Source organism: Gossypium arboreum, chromosome 11 (genome assembly GCF_025698485.1).
Source record: "Gossypium arboreum isolate Shixiya-1 chromosome 11, ASM2569848v2, whole genome shotgun sequence".
NCBI lineage: Eukaryota > Viridiplantae > Streptophyta > Magnoliopsida > Malvales > Malvaceae > Gossypium > Gossypium arboreum.
The window spans coordinates 104,717,043-104,740,782 of NC_069080.1; the positions used below are offsets into that span (position 1 = coordinate 104,717,043).

Consider the following 23,740-nt stretch of genomic DNA (forward strand, 5'->3'; position numbering starts at 1 on the left):
TCTAGTATATAAACCTTCGGCTAATATACTTCTTTCAATACTCTTCCTAAAAGAATTCCCTCGTTATTAGCTCTCTTGATATGACTGACACGAGAGTATTCCACCATTGATAAGCCAAATCTCGTAGGAGTGACACTACGCACTTCATAAACTCCTCCGGCATGCACGATAATTCATCAGATACCATGATGGTATTTTTCAACTAAAACTCGGCCCTTTTGGGGTCATCATCAATCTTTACCCAAAATTCTTTGGCCCATGTTTATGAATTCTGTCTACTGGAGGTTTCTCTTTCCTAGCTATCTCTGCCCCTTGAGGAGCTATGTGAACGGGTTGAGGAATTGAGGGAGGTGGGGGAGGTGGGGTATTCGGATTCGCTCGAATGAACTCCGAATACCACGTGTCCATCATGTGGAGGTAAGCTTTCCTAGCTCCACCGCCTTAAGTCATCGTCACGGGCCCACTATCTACTGGGCAGTCCCTTCAATGAAAGTCGGTGAATTACTCTCCACGTCATCCGCCATAGCTACGTCAGGATCCATTTATTATATAAATAAAAATACAATTTATCTCGTCAGGAGTCGTCACGCTATCAATATACAATTATGGCATGTATAGCTAGACTCGTACTCAAGCTAGGTTAGTCTTACAATCGACTAAATCATAGCTCTGATACCCCTAAATGAAATACCCTTTACCCGAGTCTGAGATTGGGACTGGGCACGAGGCATTACCATACTTAATCACATGCATACGATCATTTCCGAGTCACCAAGAATTGATCAAATGTAAAGCTCTTTTGAACTTTGTTTAAACTCCTTAATATAGGCCTACAAGGCCTTAAACTTTCATTGAAAACCATTTGAAACCAACTCAGGTCCTTAAACTGAATAAATAAAAATAACTTTTGAAACAGGGCACATGCCTGTGTGGAAGGGCAACACAACCGTGTGGTCATTATAACATGGTCGTGCTGATGGCTCGTGTGACACACATGGCCTAAGCATCTAAGGACACGCCCATGTCTCATGCCCATGTGAATTAAATTCTAAATTCGAACCTATAGGAGTTTTCACACAGCCTGACACACGCCCATGTCTATGGCCCGTGTCGCTCACACGGCCATGACATGCCCGTGTCTTAGCCCGTGTTTAAAAACCTTGACTTTCTATTTCTGACGTCAGCACCCAATTTAGGGCACACAGCCAAGGCACACGCATGTGGCTAGAGGCTGTGTCCTCCACACGGCAGAGACACACGGTTGTGTCTCTGCTCGTGTGTTTATGGCTAAGACACATAGTCTTACACTAGCTCATCTATCAAATCAATGCCATGTCCCAGACATGGTCTGACACTGACTATTGAAATCGTGGTCGACGCCATGTCCCAGACATGGTCTTACACTAGCTCTCACATATCTGTGTCGATGTCATGTCCCAGACATGGTCTTACATTGACACCTCTATACGTGTCGATGACATGTCCCAAACATGGTCTTACATTGACACATCTCATAGCTGATGCATGTCCCAGACATGTCTTACACTGGCTTACATCTCGAGGCCGATGCATGTCCCAAACATGTCTTACACTAGCTCTCGTCTCAATGCCGATACCATGTCCCAAACATGGTCTTACACTGGCTCTCATAATGCGGCCGATGCATGTCACAAACATGTCTTATACTAGCACATAAATGACCCAAATGTCATGGCATGAATATCCGATTTGTTCGTAAGGTTCACCCGAGAGTTCTATTATCTCAATTATCATCATGTATTTTCATTTCCACAATTAAGCAATTTATGCTATAAAAATTCATGCACAATTGATAACAATGTGGTTGTATTATTTACACGCAAGTTACCTCGGTAATCAAAATGTAGGTGATTAGTCGGTTTTAGTCCGCTAGCTCTGTTTTTCCCCGGTCTTGGCCTAGATTGTGTAATTATTGTTCTAAAATAATAAAAATTCACACGTTTAATTATTTTATCGATCTAGGTACTCAACAATTCATAATTGGACAAAATGACCATTCTGCCCCTAGACTTTCTCAAAATGACCATTTTACCCCTAAACTCAAAAATCAATTTTTATCGAATTTCCTTGTTAGCCAAGCCTAACAAACCGTTTATTTCTCTTATGACAACCCAAAATTCCTAATATTTCAGAACATTATTATCTATTTTATATACTTTACAAAATGGTCCTATTAGGGTTTTCATGAGAAGTCCCTTCACAAAAGTTGTTTATTTCACAACCATGATTCATTTTCTTCCATAAAATTTTAGAAAACAACATGAACGCTCTTATGGAAAAATCGTAGACTTTCAACCATTTTACAAAATAGTCCTTCATTCGAAAACTCATGGAATAAGGATTCTAAAAATACAAAAATCATCAAGAAAGACCATCAAAATCACTTACTTGAGAGGGTTACAAGTTGATAAAATTTTCAAGCTTTCAAACCCCAAAAATGGCTAAATTTTTGGTGGAGTAGAAATGGTGAAAAGGGATGATATCTTTCTTTTATTTTATCTCTATTTTAGTCAAATAAGCTACCTAAACCTACCTAATTTGACTTTTTAACCATTCTTGTCCCCATGGCCAGCCAAACACTCTTTTTAGGGTTTATTCACCCTTTAAAGACCCGTAATTTTGGTTCTCTAGCTATTTGACACCCTTAACTATGAAAATAGGACTTTTGCACTTTATGCGATTGTAACACCTGCACTGAGACCGCTGTTTGAGTCGATACACGAGGGGTTCGCAGACTTAAATCACTTATTGCACGATCCATTTTAAATTTCCAGACGAGTGGCTAATCTGCGTCATCACACCTTAAAAATCATATCTCGAGTTCCAAAAGTCGAAAACCAGTTCCGTAAATTTTTTCCTGAAACTAGACTCATATATCCATCTAAAATTTTTTCTAGAATTTTGGTTGAGCCAATTAGTACAGTTTATTAGTTAAAGTCTCCCCTGTCTCGTGGTTCACCACACCGACCTTCAGGCATTACGACTTGGATATCTCCTGCATGTGGCTTCAATATCGATGCCGTTTGTTTCTATAGAAACTAGACTCGAAAAGGAATCTGTACATATATGGAACAACTTCTAATTATCTCTGGTTAATTTATAATGAATTTCCAAAGTCGGAACAGGAATCCAGAAACCGCCCCGCCCTGTTTCGCTAAAACTTAAATATCTCCTAATATACTGCTCATATGATCATTTTGTTACTTTCCTATGAAAATAGATTCATCAAAATTTATTCACTATTTAATTCCATTCCTACTATTTTTAGTGATTTTTCACATCCACGCTACTATCGCTATCAAGATCCATTTTAAGGTAGACTTTACCTATTACATAGTTTCCATGCCTCTTAATGAACATATACATTCAAGATGACTATAACATTATGCTCAAAACGATATAAGCCATTTTCGCATGGCTATCCAAAGTTTTACATACCAAAGTTCAAACAAAACATAATAGCCTATACATGCCGAAATGTTCTATTAGACCAACTAGGAAGAAGATACCAAAAGTTGCAAGTCGGTGTGATGACTTGACGATGGTCCCGAGCACACAAAAATGAATCAAAGGAACCTAAACAAGTGACAAATAAACACACCGAATGAGTATATAACTCAAGAAGTCATAAGCATTACACTATCGTCCATCCATAAAATATCATAAAAGAAATCAAATAATGCAAGATTAGGTACTCCATCCATACCGACTATGCCATAATTTCACGCACATTTATGATTACATGCTCTCAACTAGCCAAGCCTCCATTGACATCTTGTATGATATTCGATATGATATTTGATGCATCTCCACACATCATTTTATCTTCATTTAAATTATACTAATAATAGCATTTCATCTACTCCACAATAATATTATGTTCCTACTTCAAATATAATCACCACATAGGTTCAAGACTTACCAAGCTCGGCCCAAATATAAACATAACATCTATTCCTTATGAACTCAAAATATCTACTCGTTCACTGCCTATGATCTACTCGATAAAGTCGCACACTTAACGTTAATGATTATTCAAAATATACAAGAAGTCCGCACACTTAGTGCTTAATATTGAAACTCGCACACTTAGTGCTATACAATTAAACTCGCACACTTAGTGCCAATCTCATTATAGTAAACGTTTATACCCGCACACTTAGTGCCAAAATCAGCAACTCAATACATCTCACTTCTTTTTTACACTCGATAAATTTTGTCACTTCATGCATTTATATATCATTCCATTCGGCATAAGTACATAGGTATTATGATTATTTATATCAATACAAAATATATGCTTAATAACTTACCTTGTGTTGGGTAAAACGGTTCTAACCCGGCTACTGATGTCCTTTCCTTTGCCTTTGCTTGATTCTCCTCCTTTAACTTCTTGAGCTTAATCAACAAATTAACTAGTTTAACCGTCTTGCTAAATATTTATATCAAAATATTAATGATTTCATATCATAGGAGATACATGACTAATTCTTATCTTCCTACCATATGTTTTTGAGCTATTCGACTAATAACCATATGCTATCGCCCTACTATCAATAATTCAATCACACATGCATATATATATATATATGGCCGAATGTGCAAAGCTTAGACTCAACATCACCTATGCTCTTAATTTGATGGCCGAATATGCATACATATATACATGATATCAACTATACTATCATCTTTAATTCACCTAAACACAAAATTTCATCTCATGAACACTTGACCGAATTCTTCCTAATCTAGCATGGCTTCACATATATTTATAACATCCTACAAATCCACATATACCACATTTCTACATAAATTTTCTTTTACTTTTCCACTACTTCCATTCACAACATCAAAAGCACCATACACATGTATCATTACAAAGCTTCACACTTAGCATGCAAATGACATTAACACAAATCCACCTTAGTCAAACTTAACTCATCTTCATGCCTCATCACCACAACATCAAACATCAACCAAGAAGACAACACCCATGGTCGAATATCATCTCCATCCCATAGCAAAGATTTAAACCATGGGCTAGGTAGAACTCAAACTAACAACTAAAAACATGCATGAATCTCATGGACAACATCAAACATACCTTAGTCTAGCAAACTACCATAGCTGATTTTCTCAAGCTCTCCCCTTCTTCTTAGAACATTCGCCAAGGAAGAAAAATGTGAAAGGATGGACACTTTTTTTTCCTTTGTTTTCATCATATTCCTTTTTTCATTATTTTATTCTTTCTAACATAACCACTAACCCAACATGTTTGCAACATGTTTCCACTCATAGCATGGCGGCCACCATGCTTAAATTTTGGGTAAATTGACATGCAAACCCATCATTTTCACAACATGCATTAATAGACCACTTTACATTTGCCTAGCACATTTCTAAATTTTCTCACACAAGTCCTATTTGATAAAATTCACTTACAATTAACAAAATCCAAACATGAAATTTTCACACATGTATATGTACATATAATGAGCATCAACTATGACGGTTAATTATTTTTATGACTCGGTTTAGCGGTCCCGAAACCACTTTCCGACTAGGGTCAATTTAGGGCTGTCACAACGATTTAGTCTTTTTTCGCGATTAAGTTCTCGAATGCTAAAATTAATTCACCAAAATTTTAATGCACCTTTATAATCATGTCATCACATATATAATAACATTAAAATAATTTTTATAGCTTTGAAATTGTGGTTTCGTAACCACTGTTCCTACTATCCCCGAAATCGGTCTGTTACACCCACTTCGTACGTCATTCTTTGTTTGTATGGTACTCAAGAATGGCCCCCTGAGAAGTATGTCAAACGAATTGGTTCAATTGTCATCCTCTATGTTGATAATATAGAAGTCTACAGGAAATATTAGCTCATTTACTTTGACAAGAACATCCTTTAATACTTCCTCTGGATGCATCACAGATTTATCTGCAAGCTGAGTAATTACACATGTTTCCTTCAAATGACCCGCGTTAAGTAGTTTATAAATTGAAAAAGGCATAATATTAATTGATGCGCCTAAGTCACACATTGATTTTTTTTAATACCGACACTACCTATTTTACAAGATATGAAATACATACCTTGGTCTTTACATTTGAGTGGTATTTTCCTTTGCAGAACAGCAGAGACATTTTCTAGGACACTTACCTTTTCATTGTCTAGGAGTTTCCTTTTACTCGTATTTAATTCTTTAAGAATTTTGCGTATGTGGAATCTGCTTAATCCTATTGAGAAGAGGTATGTAAATTTTTACCTTTCGAAAGGTCTCGAGGATCTCCTTCTCTTCTCGCTCTTTTTTGCATTGGACAAGTCTTCCAGGAAACGAGGGTGGTATGCTAATTCTACTGAAGCCTCCAAGTCAAGTTTCTCCTTATCTTGACTAGTGTCGTGGGAGCAACTCGTGTCAAGTACGGGCTCTAAAACTTTTCTACTCCTCAATGTCATAGCACTTGCATTGTATCGAGGGTTTGACTCAGTTTGGGATGATAGCTTACCTTGAGACTCCAAACAACTAACTGTGAGCGTGAGCTTGCTCACTTGTTTATCCAACTCCTACAAATGCATGTCACCTTTTTGTTGAAATTTCTCAGTACTATTGGCTAGCCTTTCCACTATGGCTTCTAAAGATGACTTTACAATCAAAGATAATAAGCCTTAGCCCTAGACTCGGTGGATTCTGAATTTTTGAATCTATCCCCGAAAATTAATCTTCTCCTCCAAACGATAAGCTGGTTATAGCATTTAAGAATGTCCTAACCACCAATTCTTCCTCTCATAGCTGGTCTCGGTACGACCTTCAAAGCAGCCTTTACCGATTATTTAACTGAGATACAAGTGTTCCCGATTCAAGATTTCGACAGCCTTGCATTCTGAAGAACCCAACTCGAATTAATGGCCCCAACCGCGTGGGTCATTTAAACCAAATTACTTCTTCCTTGATTTGTTCTCGGTGACCCGAATACAGCACGACTGACTTGTTTTTCCAACTGTCAGCAAACACAACTCCAACCCAATATGCACTTTTTGACCTGGAATCAAGTTAACTTTAAGGGATGAGTTGTCAATCCTGATACTTAGAAAAAAATATGACTACTGATTGGAAGGATTTTTTAGCACGAATACATATCTCATGATTCCAAACCGAAAAAAACACCGATCTAAAGCTAAGATGGAATTTAGTGAAGCATGGAGTTATTCATGCTTTGTAAACTTTGAAAGATGGTTTGATGATTATGGTGAAGAAATGAAAGAAAGGTACTTGGAGAACAATTGGACCAATTTTGAAAAAGAAATAAGAATTGGAAATAATGCAACAGAATGTTAACGCCAAATTGAAAGGAAAAAGAGTAATGGCTCTTTAATTTCAAATTGAAATCAAATGTAGAATTAAGGGATGCATTTTCAAAGAGCATTAAGGCCCTATTTATGTATATAGAGTTGCTATTTTTGGCATTAACTAATTTAACATAAAATAAAAATAAAATAATATTTTTTTTTCATATTTTTGGCTTTTATAAAGTCAAAAATTTTGATGAGTCCTTGACTTTTCGCCATATTTTTTATTCGGCCTCATTTTTATTGATTGTGTTTTCAATTTGGTCCTTTTTTGCTCATTTTTGTCTCTTAGCATCCCAATTGCATCCCTGACAAGATTGAAACATAAAAGTACTAATTTAGAAAGGATCAATTTAGAAATAAACCGAATTAAATACAAAATAACATGCAAATTAATATGTTATCAACACGGCTGTGCGAAATCTTGCAGACCGTGTAGGTAGGCCATGTGGGCCTTTTTGGTCAATTTTGGGGCCCCAATTTAGGGCCAATTGAATGGCTCTATATTTGGGTCTGTAGGCTTCGTTTTTGGCTAAAAAAGCGTGAGATTAAGTGTGTAACAATATATGGACAAGTTTAGGAGGTATGTTAAATAGGATATGTTACAATTAAAACCATAAGCTATGTTATGATTTATATGAAAGTATGTGTATACGCATGTCATATGAAAGTATGTGTTATATGACAGTTATACTGCAAATTTATGTATGGCAGCTCAGCTGTAACTATATGAGTGGCACATCGTCACATATTGGTGTGACTGGATGGATGAACTCTTGTAGTCCTATTTGATGTGATTGGCTGGACGTAGATAGTGTGTAGCGGATATGGGTAGTACATGATATGATTTGATATGCTATGCTATGTTACGATATGATATGTTGTGATATGTTACGATTCGTTATGATATGGTAAATTATACTTCGATTTGAGTTCTGATATGCTATAAGACAATCTGATGATTATATTTAATTGCACTTAAATTATGGGTCAAATCACACATTGGGCTCAAAGCTCACGCCTTGTTTGCTTCATTTCAGGTGATTCTTTGACTTAGGATTGTACGACTACTCTAGAGCTCAGATTTCATGATTTTGGTTTAAGTACTATAGCTTCATTTGTTTTGTTTATTATGGACATTCTGGATTTTCTTGGGTTTTGTTTATTTTTAGACGTTTTATGATTTGTTTAGATCGTTAGGACCATTCTGGTTTTTATTATGCAAAAAGCTTAATTTTTTAATGACGCTTAACTAAAATAACTAAAAGAAAAATAACCACAGTTTTACAAACGATACGCTATAAGGTTTTCTACTGCAAGATTAATTGGAATTTTCTAAAGTATTTTGTCTCACAAATGTTCGGGTAAATTAATTTTGATTTTGATATATAAGTTGTGGTTCTTGAAAATCACAATGTTTTTAAATAGTTATTCAAATTGATTTTCTTTTCGCTAAAATTGGTTTTCATCAAAATTAAACACTTGTTTATTTTGTTTGTACAATGTAACCTCCATAATTCGACCGTAGCATCTAGGATGGGTATGGGGTGCTACATTTTTATAGATAATTGTTTAAATTTTATTAAACAATAATGCTTTGGTATTAAATCAAAACTAATTTTTTTCTAGCTTTGCTCAAAATTTATATTGATGTGTATTATTACATTATATTGAATAATTAAAATATAGAAATTATAAGTTAATTTTTTTTGGTGAAAAGGAAAAACCTAAAATTCAAAGACTAATCATTCCCTAAAGTTTAAACAGTTCCTCGAAAGGTAACCTGGGTTCCTACTCCTAGTTGATTCATTATTACTAACTTCGTTATATTGCTTTGCCTAGCTGGTGGATGCTTTAAAAACTTCCATGGAACTCCACGGGATTTCTTGGAAGATAAAAAGGTTCCTATTTTTCCATAGTCACCATAGCAGGATTCCAAAAAGTATGGGCCAAAGGCCTTCATGCCTTGTTAGAAGACCATGATTTTTTAGATTTGTCCTGATCCACTCGAGTAAATTGTCAGAGAAGAATTGGGGCCATTTCGTTGCTGGCACAATTAATTTCCAACTGTCCTTGGCAGCTGGGCAGTTTCTAAGGGCATGTAGAATTTTTTTTTCTCGTAATAGCATATTGGGCACATGTATTTTTGGCTAATTCCTCTTTTAGCTCTTTTGACATTGGTAAGAAGGCGTTGTTTGTAAACTAGCCATTAGAAGAACAGAACCCGTTGCGGTCCTTGGAATTTCCAAACTTCCTCTCATTTACTGTTTTGCTCGTTCCATGTATTTTCTTTTAGCATTTAATACGCACTTTTTAATGTGAATTTACCATTTGATGTGTGATTCCAAGAAACTTTGTCAGGACCAGCAAGGGGATGTGGAGGGGGGATGTTTATAATATTTTGAATTATATCTTCTTTCAGCCAGTTCCTAAGTGCACTGATATCCCAAGCTTCTTCTTATGTAACTATGTCTTTAACTAAGCATTCCGGTATTAGTTCTTCTGTTGGTGAGACATATGCTTTGAGTGGGCCTATTTTTGGGAACCATGGGTCTTCCCAACATCTGACACAATCCCCTATTCCTATGGTCCAACATATGTTTTCTTTTAGTAGTGGCCATACTTTCGTAATTCCTCTCTAAACAGCTGAGCAATTACCTCAAGTGATATCTTCTGGGACCGCCTCTATCATTCGATATTTTACTCTTAAGACTTGGACCCATAGAGTGTCCCTTTTAGTGATAAGATTGAATCCTAGTTTTAGAAGGAAAGACATTTTGATATTTTAGTTGTCGAATGCCCAATCCTCCACTTTTACGAGATTGGCAAATAGAGTTCCAATCTACTAGGGTCAGTTTTCGATTCCCTGTATTGGCTCCCCATATAAATTGTCTCGTCAGTCGTTCAATCTCCTCACACACTTCTTTTGGAAGTTGCATGGATTGCATGAAATAATTCGAGATGGTGAGAAGTATAGATTTGGCCAGAGTGAGCCTTCCTACAATTGAGAGTTGTTTGACATCCCAAATACATAGTTTAGATCTAACTTTCTCAATTACAAAATCTAATGTAGCTTTATTAATTCGACTATGTAAGAGTGGAATCCCTAAGTAAGATCCCAGATCTTGAACTTTTTGAAAACGAAGGAGTTGACTTATTCGATTGCTCATACTCTCATCCACTCCTTTTGAGAAGAAGATATTAGTTTTGCGTGCATTGACTTGATGGCCTGAGTATGTATAGAATCGTTCCAAGATTCTTTTAGTAGTGAGCTATGTTTTAAGTCGACTTTGGAGAATATTACTAGATCATCTGTGAAGAAAAGATATGACAAGGCTGGTCCCGATCTGGATAATCGTATTGGACTCTATGCCCCTGTGTTAACAACTGCTTGGATACTATGGCCTAGCCATTCCATGCATAGAATAAAAAGGTAGGGTGATAAGGGACATCCTTGCCTTATTCCTCTTGTTGGTTGGGATTTTTCAATAAGAACCCCATTCCACAAAATCTGCATGGTAGATGTCGTAATGGCTGACATAATCACTTTTTGTAGGAAATCTGGAATGCCTGTAGCCTGAATAGAGCTGTCAATAAAGTCCCATCGAACCTTGTCATATGCTTTTTTCCAGATTGATTTTGACTGTCATCCATTTCCTACTTATTCCTCACATGGAATGTATAACTTCCTGAGCGATGATGATGTTATCAGAGATTGTTCGTCTTGCAATGAATCCAGCTTGTTCTTGTGCGATGATTTTTGGGAAAACTATTTTGAATCTATTGGCGATGACTTTCATAACTAGCTTGTAGAGGACTGAGCAAAGACTGATGGGTCTAAACTGGGAGATCTCCTCAGGTTGAACAATTTTTGGGATTAGCACTATAAGTGTGTTGTTTAAACCAGGCTCTATAGGTTTTCCTCTAAATACCCCCTTTACCCATTCACAAATTTCACTCCCAATACTATCCTATTATTTTTGGAAGAAGAGAGCATGGAACCCGTCACTTCCTGGTGCTTTTAAAGAACCCATATCAAAAAGTGCCGTTTTGATTTCTTCATTTGAGACATCTTTTCCTAGGAAATCTATGTCTTTTTTATTCAAAGGGGGGAAATGGTTTGGTGGCAAAACACTAGTCCCATCAGGTTTTCCTCCATATAGTTTTTGAAAATATTGTATTGCTTCCTTTTTAATCTCATCTGGCTCATAAAGCCACTCCCCAGCTGCATTTCATAAGGCATTGATGCAGTTGATCTTCCGTCTATAAAGTGCTCGACCATGGAAAAAATTTGTGTTCCTGTCTCCTTGCTTGAGCCATTCACACCTTGATTTTTGTTTCCAGAGTAGCTTTTCATGGTTGAGAACTTCTTCCAACTCTTCTCTTAATTCCATCTCTTTTTGTATCAAAGATGTTGAATTTGTCTTCTCTAGTGCATGTTGAATTTTGCTTAGCTTTTGCAATATTTCTAATTTTCGGGTTCCAATGTGCCCATAGTTTTTTTGTTCCACTCTTTTAGCCCTGTAGAAAGCTTTCCTAGAGCGTAAGTCATGTCTCCTTTATATTCCCATAGTTTGGAGATTGTATTGGAGAAATCTTGATGTTGAACCCATCCTACTAGAAACCGAAAAGGTCTTCCTTTAGCTGAATTAAGATCCAGACATAAATCCACTAGTAGGGGTCGATGATCGGATTTGATTCTCACTAGATGTGTGACTAGGCACTGTTGAAGAGTACGGATCCAAGGAATGTTACCAATTGCTCGATCTACTCGTTCAAGTATCCCTCTTCTTTGCCATGTGAAGGAAAGTCCTCGGAATCCTAAATCTTGTAAATCATTGTTTTCAATAAATTCTCCGAATAAGGGGCACCTTTTCCTAACAGAAGTCCATTTTTTTTTCATTTTTGGATAGAATAGAGTTAAAGTCCCCAATCGCCAACCAGGGAGTATTGGTTGTAGGGATAGTCTCTTTTAAGGTGTCCCATAAAAAGCTCCTCTTTGTTTTATTAGGACTTCCTTAAACAAAAGCAATGAGGATTATTTGGGTAGGGAAGCCATAAGATATTTGTGTATGTATGAATTGGGGGTGATTTTAGAAAATTTTAAGTTTGATAGAGGATTTCTATCCAATACAAATTCCCCTTGAAAAACCTCTAGCTTCCACTCTGTGTGAATACTGTAATCCTAATTTTACAATTACTTCGTCAGCTTTGCGGCCACTTACTCTCGGTTCTAATAAGCTAACAATGTCCGACTTGTGTTCCCTATTATACTCTTTAAAAGTACGAGAAAATTTCTCATTCGTACACCCTTGACAATTCTAGGAAAAAATCAAGATTCTAGAGTTCATTAAAATTAAATAAATGCGTATATCGGGTTACTTAATTACTGCCTATTCTCTGCATTGTCTCCTATTTTTCCTAATGTTCCACTAGGAATTTCATTTACCAGCCCTTGCTGGACTTGGGTTTGCAACAATTCAACCATATTACTGATAGATTCAGAGATTGAAATTTTTGAAGGGGAGACTTTAAAGGGGTTACCTTTTTTTTTGTTGACTTTGAGGTTTCTTCCTTTGTGGGGATTCCCTGTTTTTGCATTGTCGCGTACTGTTGATTCCACTGCTTAATTGGCTCCTGTTTTGGTTTTGATTTTCTGGGTATTTCCTTTGGTTGTGGGTTGATTATTTTCTTGGAAGAGAACTATTGAATGCTTATCAGCGTCTAGAATACTTGCTGTTGGTAGCTTCATAATTTCTTGAAAAGTTTGCGAATTTAACTGGGCAGAGCTTTCTTCGATAGCCCCCCAACATCCTTTTCAGGAGTTAAAATGCTAAAGTTATTTTGGAGGTCTGTAGAAGCAAGATTGAAAGATGTATTAATGTTGGGTGGTAGTTCCTGTCTTGATTTTTCCAGCAAGTTTAACCTACGTAAGAAATTCACTTCTTTGCTATTAACTTCTTTGCTGGTTAGGTCTATTTCCTCCTTGTTTAAAGCCCTAGTTGCATCTTCTATTAGGCCTGGTCTGGTATTATTGATCTGTCTTTCATGAGACCCAGTAGCAGATTCTTTGGAGTGCCAAGTAGATTTATTACCAGTGCTGGCTTGGCCTTTTTTAATCCCATCATGCTCTGTCAGTATTATGAAAGTTTGGTGGTGGCCAAGGCTTTGTGGTGGGCTGCTTATGTTTGCTGCTTTGTCATAAATCAAAGGCCTTTGTGCTAAAATAGTTTTGTCTATTCGCACTTCTGTTTTGTTGCTGGGCCAAGAAGGGTATGCAGTTTGTATTCCTGATTTTCGCCCATCATTAGGGTGTGTAAAGTGGTCAGATTGAAATGAGCCAACATCTTTTTCTGAGCCCGGCTTTAGAGGGTCAGTATTACCTTGTTCATAGTCCATTCTGGTTTCCTCGCCGCGAGCTTTAGGGAGCCCACTATCATCTATATTTTCCAGAACCTGGAATCTAGAGTTTCTTGCTGTTTTGGTTGCGCCGTCGCCCTCATGTTTCCATCCTGTTCTTCTAGTTTTCTTTGCCTTCCTTTCAACAAGCATCCATGGACCATATAATTCTCTATTTGAGTTTTCTGCTTTGTTTTCCTCCAATGGATATCTTTGTCTCGTCTGATCTTCTGGGATATCCTCACCTATTCCTTCCAATCCCATCTCTTCTTTAGGGCAAATTTCTTTTGTGTAACCATAGTGCCCACACTGGAAGCAAACCATCGGAAGGTGCTCGTATTCTAATCGTTGTGTAACTCCATTAATAAGTGCCTGTGAAATCAAGGCCTTTCCTAGGTTAACAAATACTGCCATTCTCGCAAATCTCCCTCTTACTCCATTATCGGTGTTAAAATCTAATTTTTTCTACTTTTCCTATTGTTTCTCCGATTTCCCGCAAGATTTTTCGCTTGTACATGTGCCCAGGTAACCCAGGAAGACGAATCCAGGCCATAACTATATTAGGGTACGGTTGAGCAGGATTAAATTCCATAGTCCACGGTTGTTTTCTGGCAAAGTGAATAGACCTTATTCTGCAAAGCAGTATATCCTATATTCCTCCCCAACAATTTGATTACAACTGTAAGTTCCATGTGCTTAATGAGGATTTGATTGATTCGATCAGAAAATTTTATTGAGGGAATGCCATTGATTGTCGATCGCTCCACATCGTCCTTTGATAGCTTTAAGTCATCCTCCTATTCTGGTCCTTCCGCGTTCGATGGGTCCCCAATCGGATGGAGCCCTTAGCCCATCAATCGATCTTTCCATGAAAGAGTTTTCCCATTTTCTATTGTTGCTTCCATATCGACTTCCCAATTTTCATCGATATCCCGCATTCGAACTTTCTTTGTTGATCGATTCGCTGGTTCGCCTTCACCGCTTCCTTGGTTCTCCGATAAGTCCATTCTGAAAAGTTGCTTATTATTTTTACAATTATAAGTTCATTTTAATATACCATAACAATTATTTTTCTATCAAAAGCTATAAATGGTAAAATGACATTTTAATTTTTTGAACATATAAAATTTTCATCTTTTAAAATATTTTATTATATTAAAATTTAAATACATAAAATTATTAAAATATATTTAATATAAAGGATAAGTATAATTCAATAAATTTTAAAATAATAAAATCAATCACAATTTTTTCTCCAAAAACATGGTCAATTTATTAATCGGTCATTTATTTTATTTCAATTTCTTAGTAATTTGTTTGTACTTTCACCTTTCTTTTTCAGTAAATAAAATAAAATATTATTAGTATAATGTTTAAATTTAAAAATATATTATAATTTATTAATAGTGTTAATGGGAACAATTTAGATATAAATTCTAAGACATTAAACAAATTTAAAAAAGTTGTTGATCGAATAAAAAATTATCTTAATGGATAACTCAACATATTTATACATGGAATATTTTATGATAAAAGTAACATTAAAATAAATAAAACATTTTATCCAAATTTATCCTTCCTTGTTGTGCAACTAAGCATTAATTATTTAGCCCACTTCTTTTATTTTATTTTATGGTGGATGCATTGAATAGTCTTGAAACGTGCAAGCCTGTTCATTCCAGAAAATTATAAACAAAAGTAGTTTTGTTTTTTTCAAATAAAAGAAAATGAAAAAAGAAAAAAATAAAATCTGTTTTATATATAATCAGATTCCTTGACATTCGTTGGTGGATTAAATTTCTTTGTCATGAATATTTCACATATTAATTTATATTTTTGGACTTGGTGACTGCGTGTCTCCCAATGATTACAAATTATGTAATTTAACTTGTCAATTATTGATTAAACACAATTTCCCAATCCCAATCCCTTCTTTGTGTTACATATGATGCTAATTTATCATAATTTAACTATGGTTTTTTTGGAATATAATAAGGATTTATTTAGTAAAACAGTATGCTTAATTAGAAATTTACATGTAAGTGAAAGAACTAATAAAATTATAAACCGTGATGCATCAAATAATAAAATAGAACACACAACTGCTTATGTATATGATTGCTTCTCAAACCGTGTTGGATACTGGAAACATTGACCTTTGCACGTTTCAACTTCTATACATTCTATGAGGCCAATCACATGCCTACAATCTCTCCAACTATATATTCATATTCTGGAATGTGTTGTTCATACCCCAAAGAGCTTCAAGAAAAAACCGAGAGAAAGAAATGATGAGATTGAAGGTTACATTTGTTCTATTCCTTTTGATTCTTCCGCTTGCCTTGGCAAACCTTAGGGTTGGTTTTTACAGAAGAAGTTGTCCAAATGCCGAATCCATAGTTCGAGCAGCTGTCCGACGACGTTTAAGCCGTGATAAATCCATCACTGCAGCCTTGCTTCGCATGCATTTCCATGACTGTTTCGTTAGAGTAAGCTTTCTAGGAAATGGAGCACCATGGCATTAACCCTTTTTTGTAAATGACAAACTGGTTATAATGAGGTTCTACGTTTTTGTAGGGTTGTGACGCATCCATTCTCATAGACTCTAACAGCAAAAGTTCATCGGAGAAAGATGCCGGGCCAAACTTGACGGTGCGTGGATTCGAGCTCATCGATGAAGCGAAGAAAGCTCTAGAAGCCACTTGCCCTTCAAAAGTTTCATGTGCAGATATCATAACACTAGCGACCCGAGATGCTGTGTTTCTGTCGGGGGGACCCTTTTATTTTGTCCCAACAGGGAGGCGGGACAGTCTGGTCTCGGATCCTGACGAAGTGATGTTGCCAGGCCCTACATTGACTGTTTCAGAGGCTTTCCAAGCTTTCAGGGCTAAAAACATGAGCATGGATGATATGGTTACCCTTTTGGGAGCACATACAGTTGGTGTCGCGCATTGCAGTTTCTTCTTGGACAGGATTACAAGACCTGATCCTACAATGGATCGTGGTCTGGCTGCAAAGCTAAGGAGCATTTGTGGTGCAGCCAGTGGTACCAATCCTGACCCTACAGCATTTCTGGACCAGGCCACACCATTCGCCGTGGATAATCAGTTCTTCAAGCAGATAGGGTTGAAGAGAGGGGTAATGAAGATCGATCAAGAGTTAGCTAATGATCCATTGTCGAGACGTATCGTATCGGGTTTTGCGGCAAATGCGACTCTATTTAGAACTAGGTTTGCTCAGGCAATGGTGAAGATGGGAAATATCCAAGTTCTTGTTGGAAAGGCTGGGGAAATTAGGAAAAATTGCAGGGTTTTTAATCCCAGACGAAGGATCTGAGCCTTTTAAATTGTGTTTACAAAAAGCGAAGACGAAGTTGCTTGATTTCTTAAAGCTAGTTTTACTAAAAAATAAGCCGAGCTCCAAGAAAAGAGTAACATGAACATATACATAGCTTGGAAATATTCTGTTTGAAATCCATTGCCTTTGTAAGGGTTTTGTTTTGTGTTTAGCCTTCCATACCCATATTTACTTGCAACTTTCTTCTTCCCTTTCTTTGGGACAGATTGTAACACTTTGATTTCATTTTTTTGATTGTTTGAGTTACTTACATATCCTCATCACATTACTTATTACACCAAAATATAGTTTATTGTAAAACCCATTAATTATTTTTATAAAATTATAAATATTATTTTGGGAGTAATTTTAGTTTAATTTTTTTATATACTCTAACATCTCTCCATTTCAACATTAGACTCTAATTTAACATTTAATTTCCTTTTCAATTAAACTATGACAATCAACTCCTCTCATTGGACGAACCAGTAACTCCATTGTAATCATGAAGACTAATGATGTAGAGGAAAAAAAAAAAAAAAACTTTTTAAGAATTATAGCTGTGAGTTCTTTTGTCTACTAATTGATCCTTAGAAAATTACTGATAGAGAGATTTGGATGAGCATTTTCCCGAAATTGATTGCACCATCACATGCTTGGAAGTGAGATGAGAATCCTAGAAATATGAAGGTCAATAGGTAATTATTTCCTAGATTATTAGCTCAGTGTTTAAAATTTTATGAGCAGGACAGATGCTATGTTTAAAATTTACATTTAGCAATTTTATCATCAAAGCTAATCAAATGTAGTATAAATATTTAAAATTATATTAAGTCGTAATTCTTTTAACTCCATTTATAAAAGTTAAAATATTCCAATATTAGTATATGAAATATGATTTCTTAAACCTGGTAAACAAGGCCTTGAATTTTTCCCAAAAATCAATTAAATCCTTTTTTACATCTAATTGCACTTTTGAATAGTAAAAATACACCCAAGCACTTTTACCATTAAGATCTGACAATTCTATTTTTGGGATTATGTTTGTCACATGCTACAATTCTACCATATGACAAAAATTGATATTTTTCTTTATAAAAAATATAAAAATTAATGAAAATATAAAACTTATAATTTTTTTAAAATTATTGAAAATAATAAAAAGTTATAAATCATAAAAGTTATAAAAATTGTAAAAAATATAGAAAATTGTAAAATTAAATTACAAAAAATATAAAATAATAAATAATGATAAAATGATAAAACGTACAAAAAAATATAAAAATCTAGAAAATATAAAATATATATAAAATGTTTTTCCATTTTCCCGACAAAAAAAAATTTATATTAAAACTAAAATTTATAGAAAACTAAAAAACATAAAAAATTATCTGACCTAGAAAATTCCAAAAATACCCTAATTTGTTCACCACTACGACATGAAATGAATTTACACGAATTAAAAAACATGGTTTATTTCTCATGCTCCCAGGACAGTGAATGATGATGGCCAATAAATTGGAAAATGTTGACTTAATTCAGGCTAGAGCTACTTATGGATTGGACCACTAGTTTAGTCCCATAGATTAAAATAGAAAGGTTTAAATAAAAAGATAAAGTTTAAAAAATAAGTTTGGACAAAATTTAAGACCTATTTTTTATATGGATCAGACATGCCTTGACTAGAATTTTTTAGCTCAAATTTAACTTGAATTGGCCTGAATATATATAATGTTATAAAAATAAATATATTGTATATGCTAAATAGTAATCATACATTTATTTTAAATCACTAACATAAGAACAATTAAACCTATTACCCAAAAACTTACCAACTAAATAACCCAACTCAAAATATAAAATTTTAAAATTAATACTTAATATAATAAAACAAAAAATAAAACAAAATCTCAAACTTTGAATACTTTCTTAAGCTGTTGATACTACTAAAAAATGCTTTAACAGTGACAAATTTTTTCTGTCACTGTTTTTTGTCACTATTATAGCTTATTAGTGATCAATTATTGACAGATTAGTGGCTGAGATGAAATTTAGGACTCGATCATTCACTATGATAGAATTAGAGACAAACTTGAAACAGGCATGTGATAAAAATCATATTTCATCACAATTATCGTCTCAGGGTTGTAAAATTATTTTTCGATGATAAAAAAAAAGGTTTGTCACAAATATTAAATTTACAAATAGCGATGAATTTTTGTGACAAACATGTGACAGATTTGATAATTATTATATTTTCAAAAATTTAACATTGTGATTGTTAAAATAAATATGATAGGTTGAAAAATAATATTTAAAAATAAAAAAATCTATCATAATATAGATTAAGAAAATATGTTTAAATAAAAACATATCACATTATAATAAATAATAAAAACTCAATTTTTTTCCCACTCGTTCTACCCTAAAACTAAAAGGTAAAGCTAAAATGCTTCCTACAACACCTCTTTCCTCCAAAACAATCGAAATTCAACCTTCATCTTTCCTCTTCACAGTACTAGAACCGTAAGGTTCATTTCACGGTGTCTTCTAGCATTTGTTGCCTACTAACAAGTGTGCCACTCTCCTTTGAGCAGTGGTAAGTGTACAACGGTCAGTCCATGCCGATTTGCAAAGACAATGATGTCCAAGTCATACATGGAACTTACAAAGGGTTTTTTTAATACCGATTAAGAATTTTTATACAAAAATTGCTCTCTCCTCTACTTCTCTTCAAATGAGGTCTCATCGGTGTAGAGAGATTGTGATGAATCTCTTTTTTATTACTTTATCATAAAATCTTTTAAAATGTATTTTCTCTATTTGTTTATTTTTACATATTTCATCATATTAGTGTAAATCTATTTTCTATTACTTTCTCATAAATTCTTTGTAATTCTGTTTAAGTTTGAATTTTTATTATGACCATTGCTTTTTTATTACTATTGTAAATGCTACATTTTGGAGAGGGAAAATTATAAGTGTGAAACGATGCGCTTAGGGTCATTAATTATACGGTTTGTTTTGTGCACCTTGCTAGTTGTGAATAACGACTCTTGTAACTACCAAGGAATGTTGAGGTTGCTTCCATTTAGGCTGATGGAGGGAAGAAGTGGAAACTATGCGAAATTCTCGTGGAATTCATTTTTGTTTTCTTATCGTGTCTTTTCTTTTTTTTCCTTGTTTTCTTCTTCTTCAAGCATCTATATCAAGGGTATAGAGTTAGATGACTCTCCATGGCCGGTGAAGGGTAACCACCATATTGCAAAAGAAGGTTGGCCATTTGCAGTAGGAAGTGGCTCAACTCCAGGTTGAGTTGTCACAATTTGACACCAAGAGTGGTTGTTTAAGTAGTGTTTAGGACATTTCCCTACTGTTGTTGCTACTAGTTCTTCCAGGATCGTGGTAAGAGTATTTTTAGGAAGTTCACCACCTGGCTTTCCTCCCAGAGACATACATTAATGGTTTCTCCTATGGAGATCTCAGCAGCACTAGTGCATTCTCTCTCACAAGCTCTATTGAGGTTCATGGGTGCCTCCTTAGATTAGGTTGTCCAAGGTTTGATGGTATCAATTTTATGAGGTGGTGGTCCAAGTTGGAACAATTATTTTGAGGCTGAGGGTGTAGCTGATAGTGTTAAGGTCTAGATTGTAATGTTGCACTTGGAAGGGAAGACGTTAGATTGGCATTATTTTTATGCACAAAGACATAGAGGTTTTCACTTGCTAACTTGGGATAGTTATGCCCAGAGTCTCAAGGAAAGGTTTGGGTTAAGTTCTTTTAAGGACCACATGGAAGAGCTAGTGTCCCTCAAGCAAGTTGGTCCTGTGGATCAATTCCATGACCATTTTGTAAATATCTTCAATCAACCTTCTTGAAACTATGCCTTGAGGAGCCTTAAGCTTAAGATAGGAAAATACTTGCACATTTTCAAACCTAAGTCTTTGGTAGAAGGTTATCTGGTGGCAAAGCAAGTTGAGAATATCCTATCTAATTCTAGCAAGAAATTAGCTCCTATAAGCATGGGGGATAGCCACAACCTCACTCCTTGTTTCCCATATCTAAAACTAGTCCACCACCAATATTTAATTCTGCTCTTAGTAGCACTAATGTTATAATCTTTCCCAACCCGGCCTAGACGTTAAACCCAAATTCGAGAGATTATATCGACCACCTAGCCTGGCAGAATTATCAGAGTTTTAAAAATAAATAATTTAAACATTTGTTTATTTTAATAGGAAATTTTGGTCTCTTTTTAGAAAAACTCAGGAGTTTTAAGAAAAACGATTAAGTTTAACATCTTCATTATAACTGTTTTACTGTTGAAAACACAGTTGGAAATCTGAATTACTTTTTTAACAAAACACATTTACAATTTAGCAGTGGCAATGTGATATTAACATAATTTTAATAAAAACCATGTTTCATGCATAATTAGATAAAATTCATATTCTAATAGCCTAAATGATTTAAATTTCATGGATGCTTAAGTAAAAAAATCGTAAACTAAGTCCCATGCCACAATAATATTAATATAGTTTTAAATAACCAAATTTAAAAGATAATCAGTCTAAAATACTTTTATATAAAAATCAATATTTCAAGACGAGCCCTTCGAATGCCGAGTCCACGTCCTAACCTTGTGGATTATCTGAAAAGAAAGAAAAATAAGGAGGGGGTGAGCTATGAAAGCTCAGTGTGAGTTCCATCACAAGATAGCCAAAGCAATTTGTAACACCCTTAACCCCTCTCCGACGTTGGATTAAGGTCACAGACATTACTAACACTTCAAACAATTAATCAATCATAATCACACATATACATACTAGCCATTAACAATATAATATACGGGGCAAGTCACAAACAATCAACTGATATCATACTAGAATATTTTATATAATCGAATAATTATTCATGCTATGCAATGTTAAACTTGGTCTTCTACTGTCTACACTCTTATCACTATTTATACATTGCTAAACTTAGGATTCCACTGTCTACACTCTTATCACTATTTATCCCTTCTAGAATGTCAGAATTTTGATACATACAAGACTATTCCAATTATAAGCATCAGAGTATTAGTCCATACTTCGTCTAGAATTATCCTTTTAATTTATCTTCGATGATGTTAGTGGAATGCACTTAATTTAGGTTTGCTAATCCACCTCAATTAAGAGTGAAAGTTACTCTTAAATCCCTTATTAGGAGTATACAGGACCCTAAAAATAGTTTAAAAATTTGAAGCAATTATGGAAATTTTAGAAATAATTACAAAAATTTTATTTTCAAGAGTCACAAACCCGTGTGGCCAGGCCATGTGCCTCACATGGGCAAGACACACGCCCGTGTGGCTAGGCTGTGTAACTCTCTGACTTGGGTCACACACCTATGTGTGTTGCCCGTGTGTGACACACGTCCGTGTCACTAGGCCGTGTGCACCCAAAAGTACCTTAAAACTCAAGTTTACCATTTCCTACTTGCTTAGGCACTAAGCAACTCATTTACCAATTGTTTAACCTATTCAAAACACGATTAAACATGCCCAAAATACGCCAAATTCGTCACCTAATATGCCTAAACAATGTACCTGCATTGGTACCACATTTTATATGTTCAAATATATCAACAACACATCAATATTCAAGACTTTAATTCATATCACCTTTACCATATTTGAACTAACTTTTAACTTCTAAAGTTACCAAATATGAAGCTAAGCACATACCAAACATTATGTTAAGCTACCAAACTTTAAACTTTCACATACCAAAATATAAACTAGGCTAACATACCAACATAGCCTCAACCACAACCATATAAATATTTAACCATCATTTCACTAGCAACTAAATTAACAGCATCTTATAAACAATATCAACAAAAGACTCCCTAGGTACATGCCATTATAAAATAAAATATCATTATACTTGAGCTCGGGATTTGTGATTTAATGATGAGTAGACAATAATTCGAATAGTACCTAGCCCGCGCACGAAAAACAAAACCGCACGCTGAGTAAAACTCAGTGGTATTTCTATAATCCGAATAACATAAACTTGATATAAGTATTTAAAATGCAAAATGCAACAAGTAAGCTATGTTCATGTATTTCAATTCAATAGTATAATTTTTGCTCATTCCTCATTCACATCTACTAAGATTTTCACATGTTCAAATATATAATTTTATATCAATGGCATTTGGTTTAACATTTGAATACATCATCTCATGAAATGGCATGATTCATATCTTTGATTTATACTTGAATTCATTCAAGTTTCACATCTCAATTCATCATTTCATATCTCATAATCATTTATCATATTTTCCATTTTAGTATTTTCTCATCTCATATTCATTTCTCATATTTGCCATTTCAATATCAATCACATAAATTATTATTTTACTTTCCCCTATTAACACGACACGAACTTGGACGGATACATGGATCCAACCAACACACTAGTTTGGCACCCAATGCCTCATCGAATAAATTCGAAGTAATAACTGTGCCTAACGCTATGTAAATTGACACCTAGTGTCTCATCAGTTAAATCGAAGCAAATTGGCACCCAGTGCCTCATTGACTCGAGGTTGAAGTAATC

General features: G+C 34.9%; 2 protein-coding genes across 2 annotated transcripts; one reads left to right on the forward strand and one right to left on the reverse strand.

The window, feature by feature from the left end:
- Positions 1-6,337: 6,337 nt before the first annotated feature.
- On the reverse strand, positions 6,338-14,884 carry LOC128283697 (uncharacterized). Its single transcript, XM_053021087.1, has 2 exons — positions 12,942-14,884; positions 6,338-7,705 (listed from the first exon to the last, which is right to left on the reverse strand). The coding sequence occupies exon 1, from the start codon at positions 14,208-14,210 to the stop codon at positions 13,173-13,175; it is 1,038 nt and encodes a 345-aa protein (XP_052877047.1). The 5' UTR covers positions 14,211-14,884; the 3' UTR covers positions 6,338-7,705; positions 12,942-13,172.
- Positions 14,885-16,053: 1,169 nt separating this feature from the next.
- LOC108473031 (peroxidase 44-like) lies at positions 16,054-17,409 on the forward strand. The gene is made up of 2 exons (XM_017774598.2): positions 16,054-16,285; positions 16,374-17,409. The coding sequence occupies exons 1-2, from the start codon at positions 16,085-16,087 to the stop codon at positions 17,130-17,132; spliced, it is 960 nt and encodes a 319-aa protein (XP_017630087.1). The 5' UTR covers positions 16,054-16,084; the 3' UTR covers positions 17,133-17,409.
- The last annotated feature ends 6,331 nt before the right edge of the window (positions 17,410-23,740 follow it).

Bases quoted from the DNA above. Each gene is read 5' to 3' on its own strand.
- LOC128283697 (XM_053021087.1), bottom strand. From the start codon at position 14,210: ATGGCAGTATTTGTTAACCTAGGAAAGGCCTTGATTTCACAGGCACTT.
- LOC108473031 (XM_017774598.2), top strand. From the start codon at position 16,085: ATGATGAGATTGAAGGTTACATTTGTTCTATTCCTTTTGATTCTTCCG. The intron at 16,286-16,373 runs GTAAGCTTTCTA...ACGTTTTTGTAG, and splicing joins TCCATGACTGTTTCGTTAGA to GGTTGTGACGCATCCATTCT.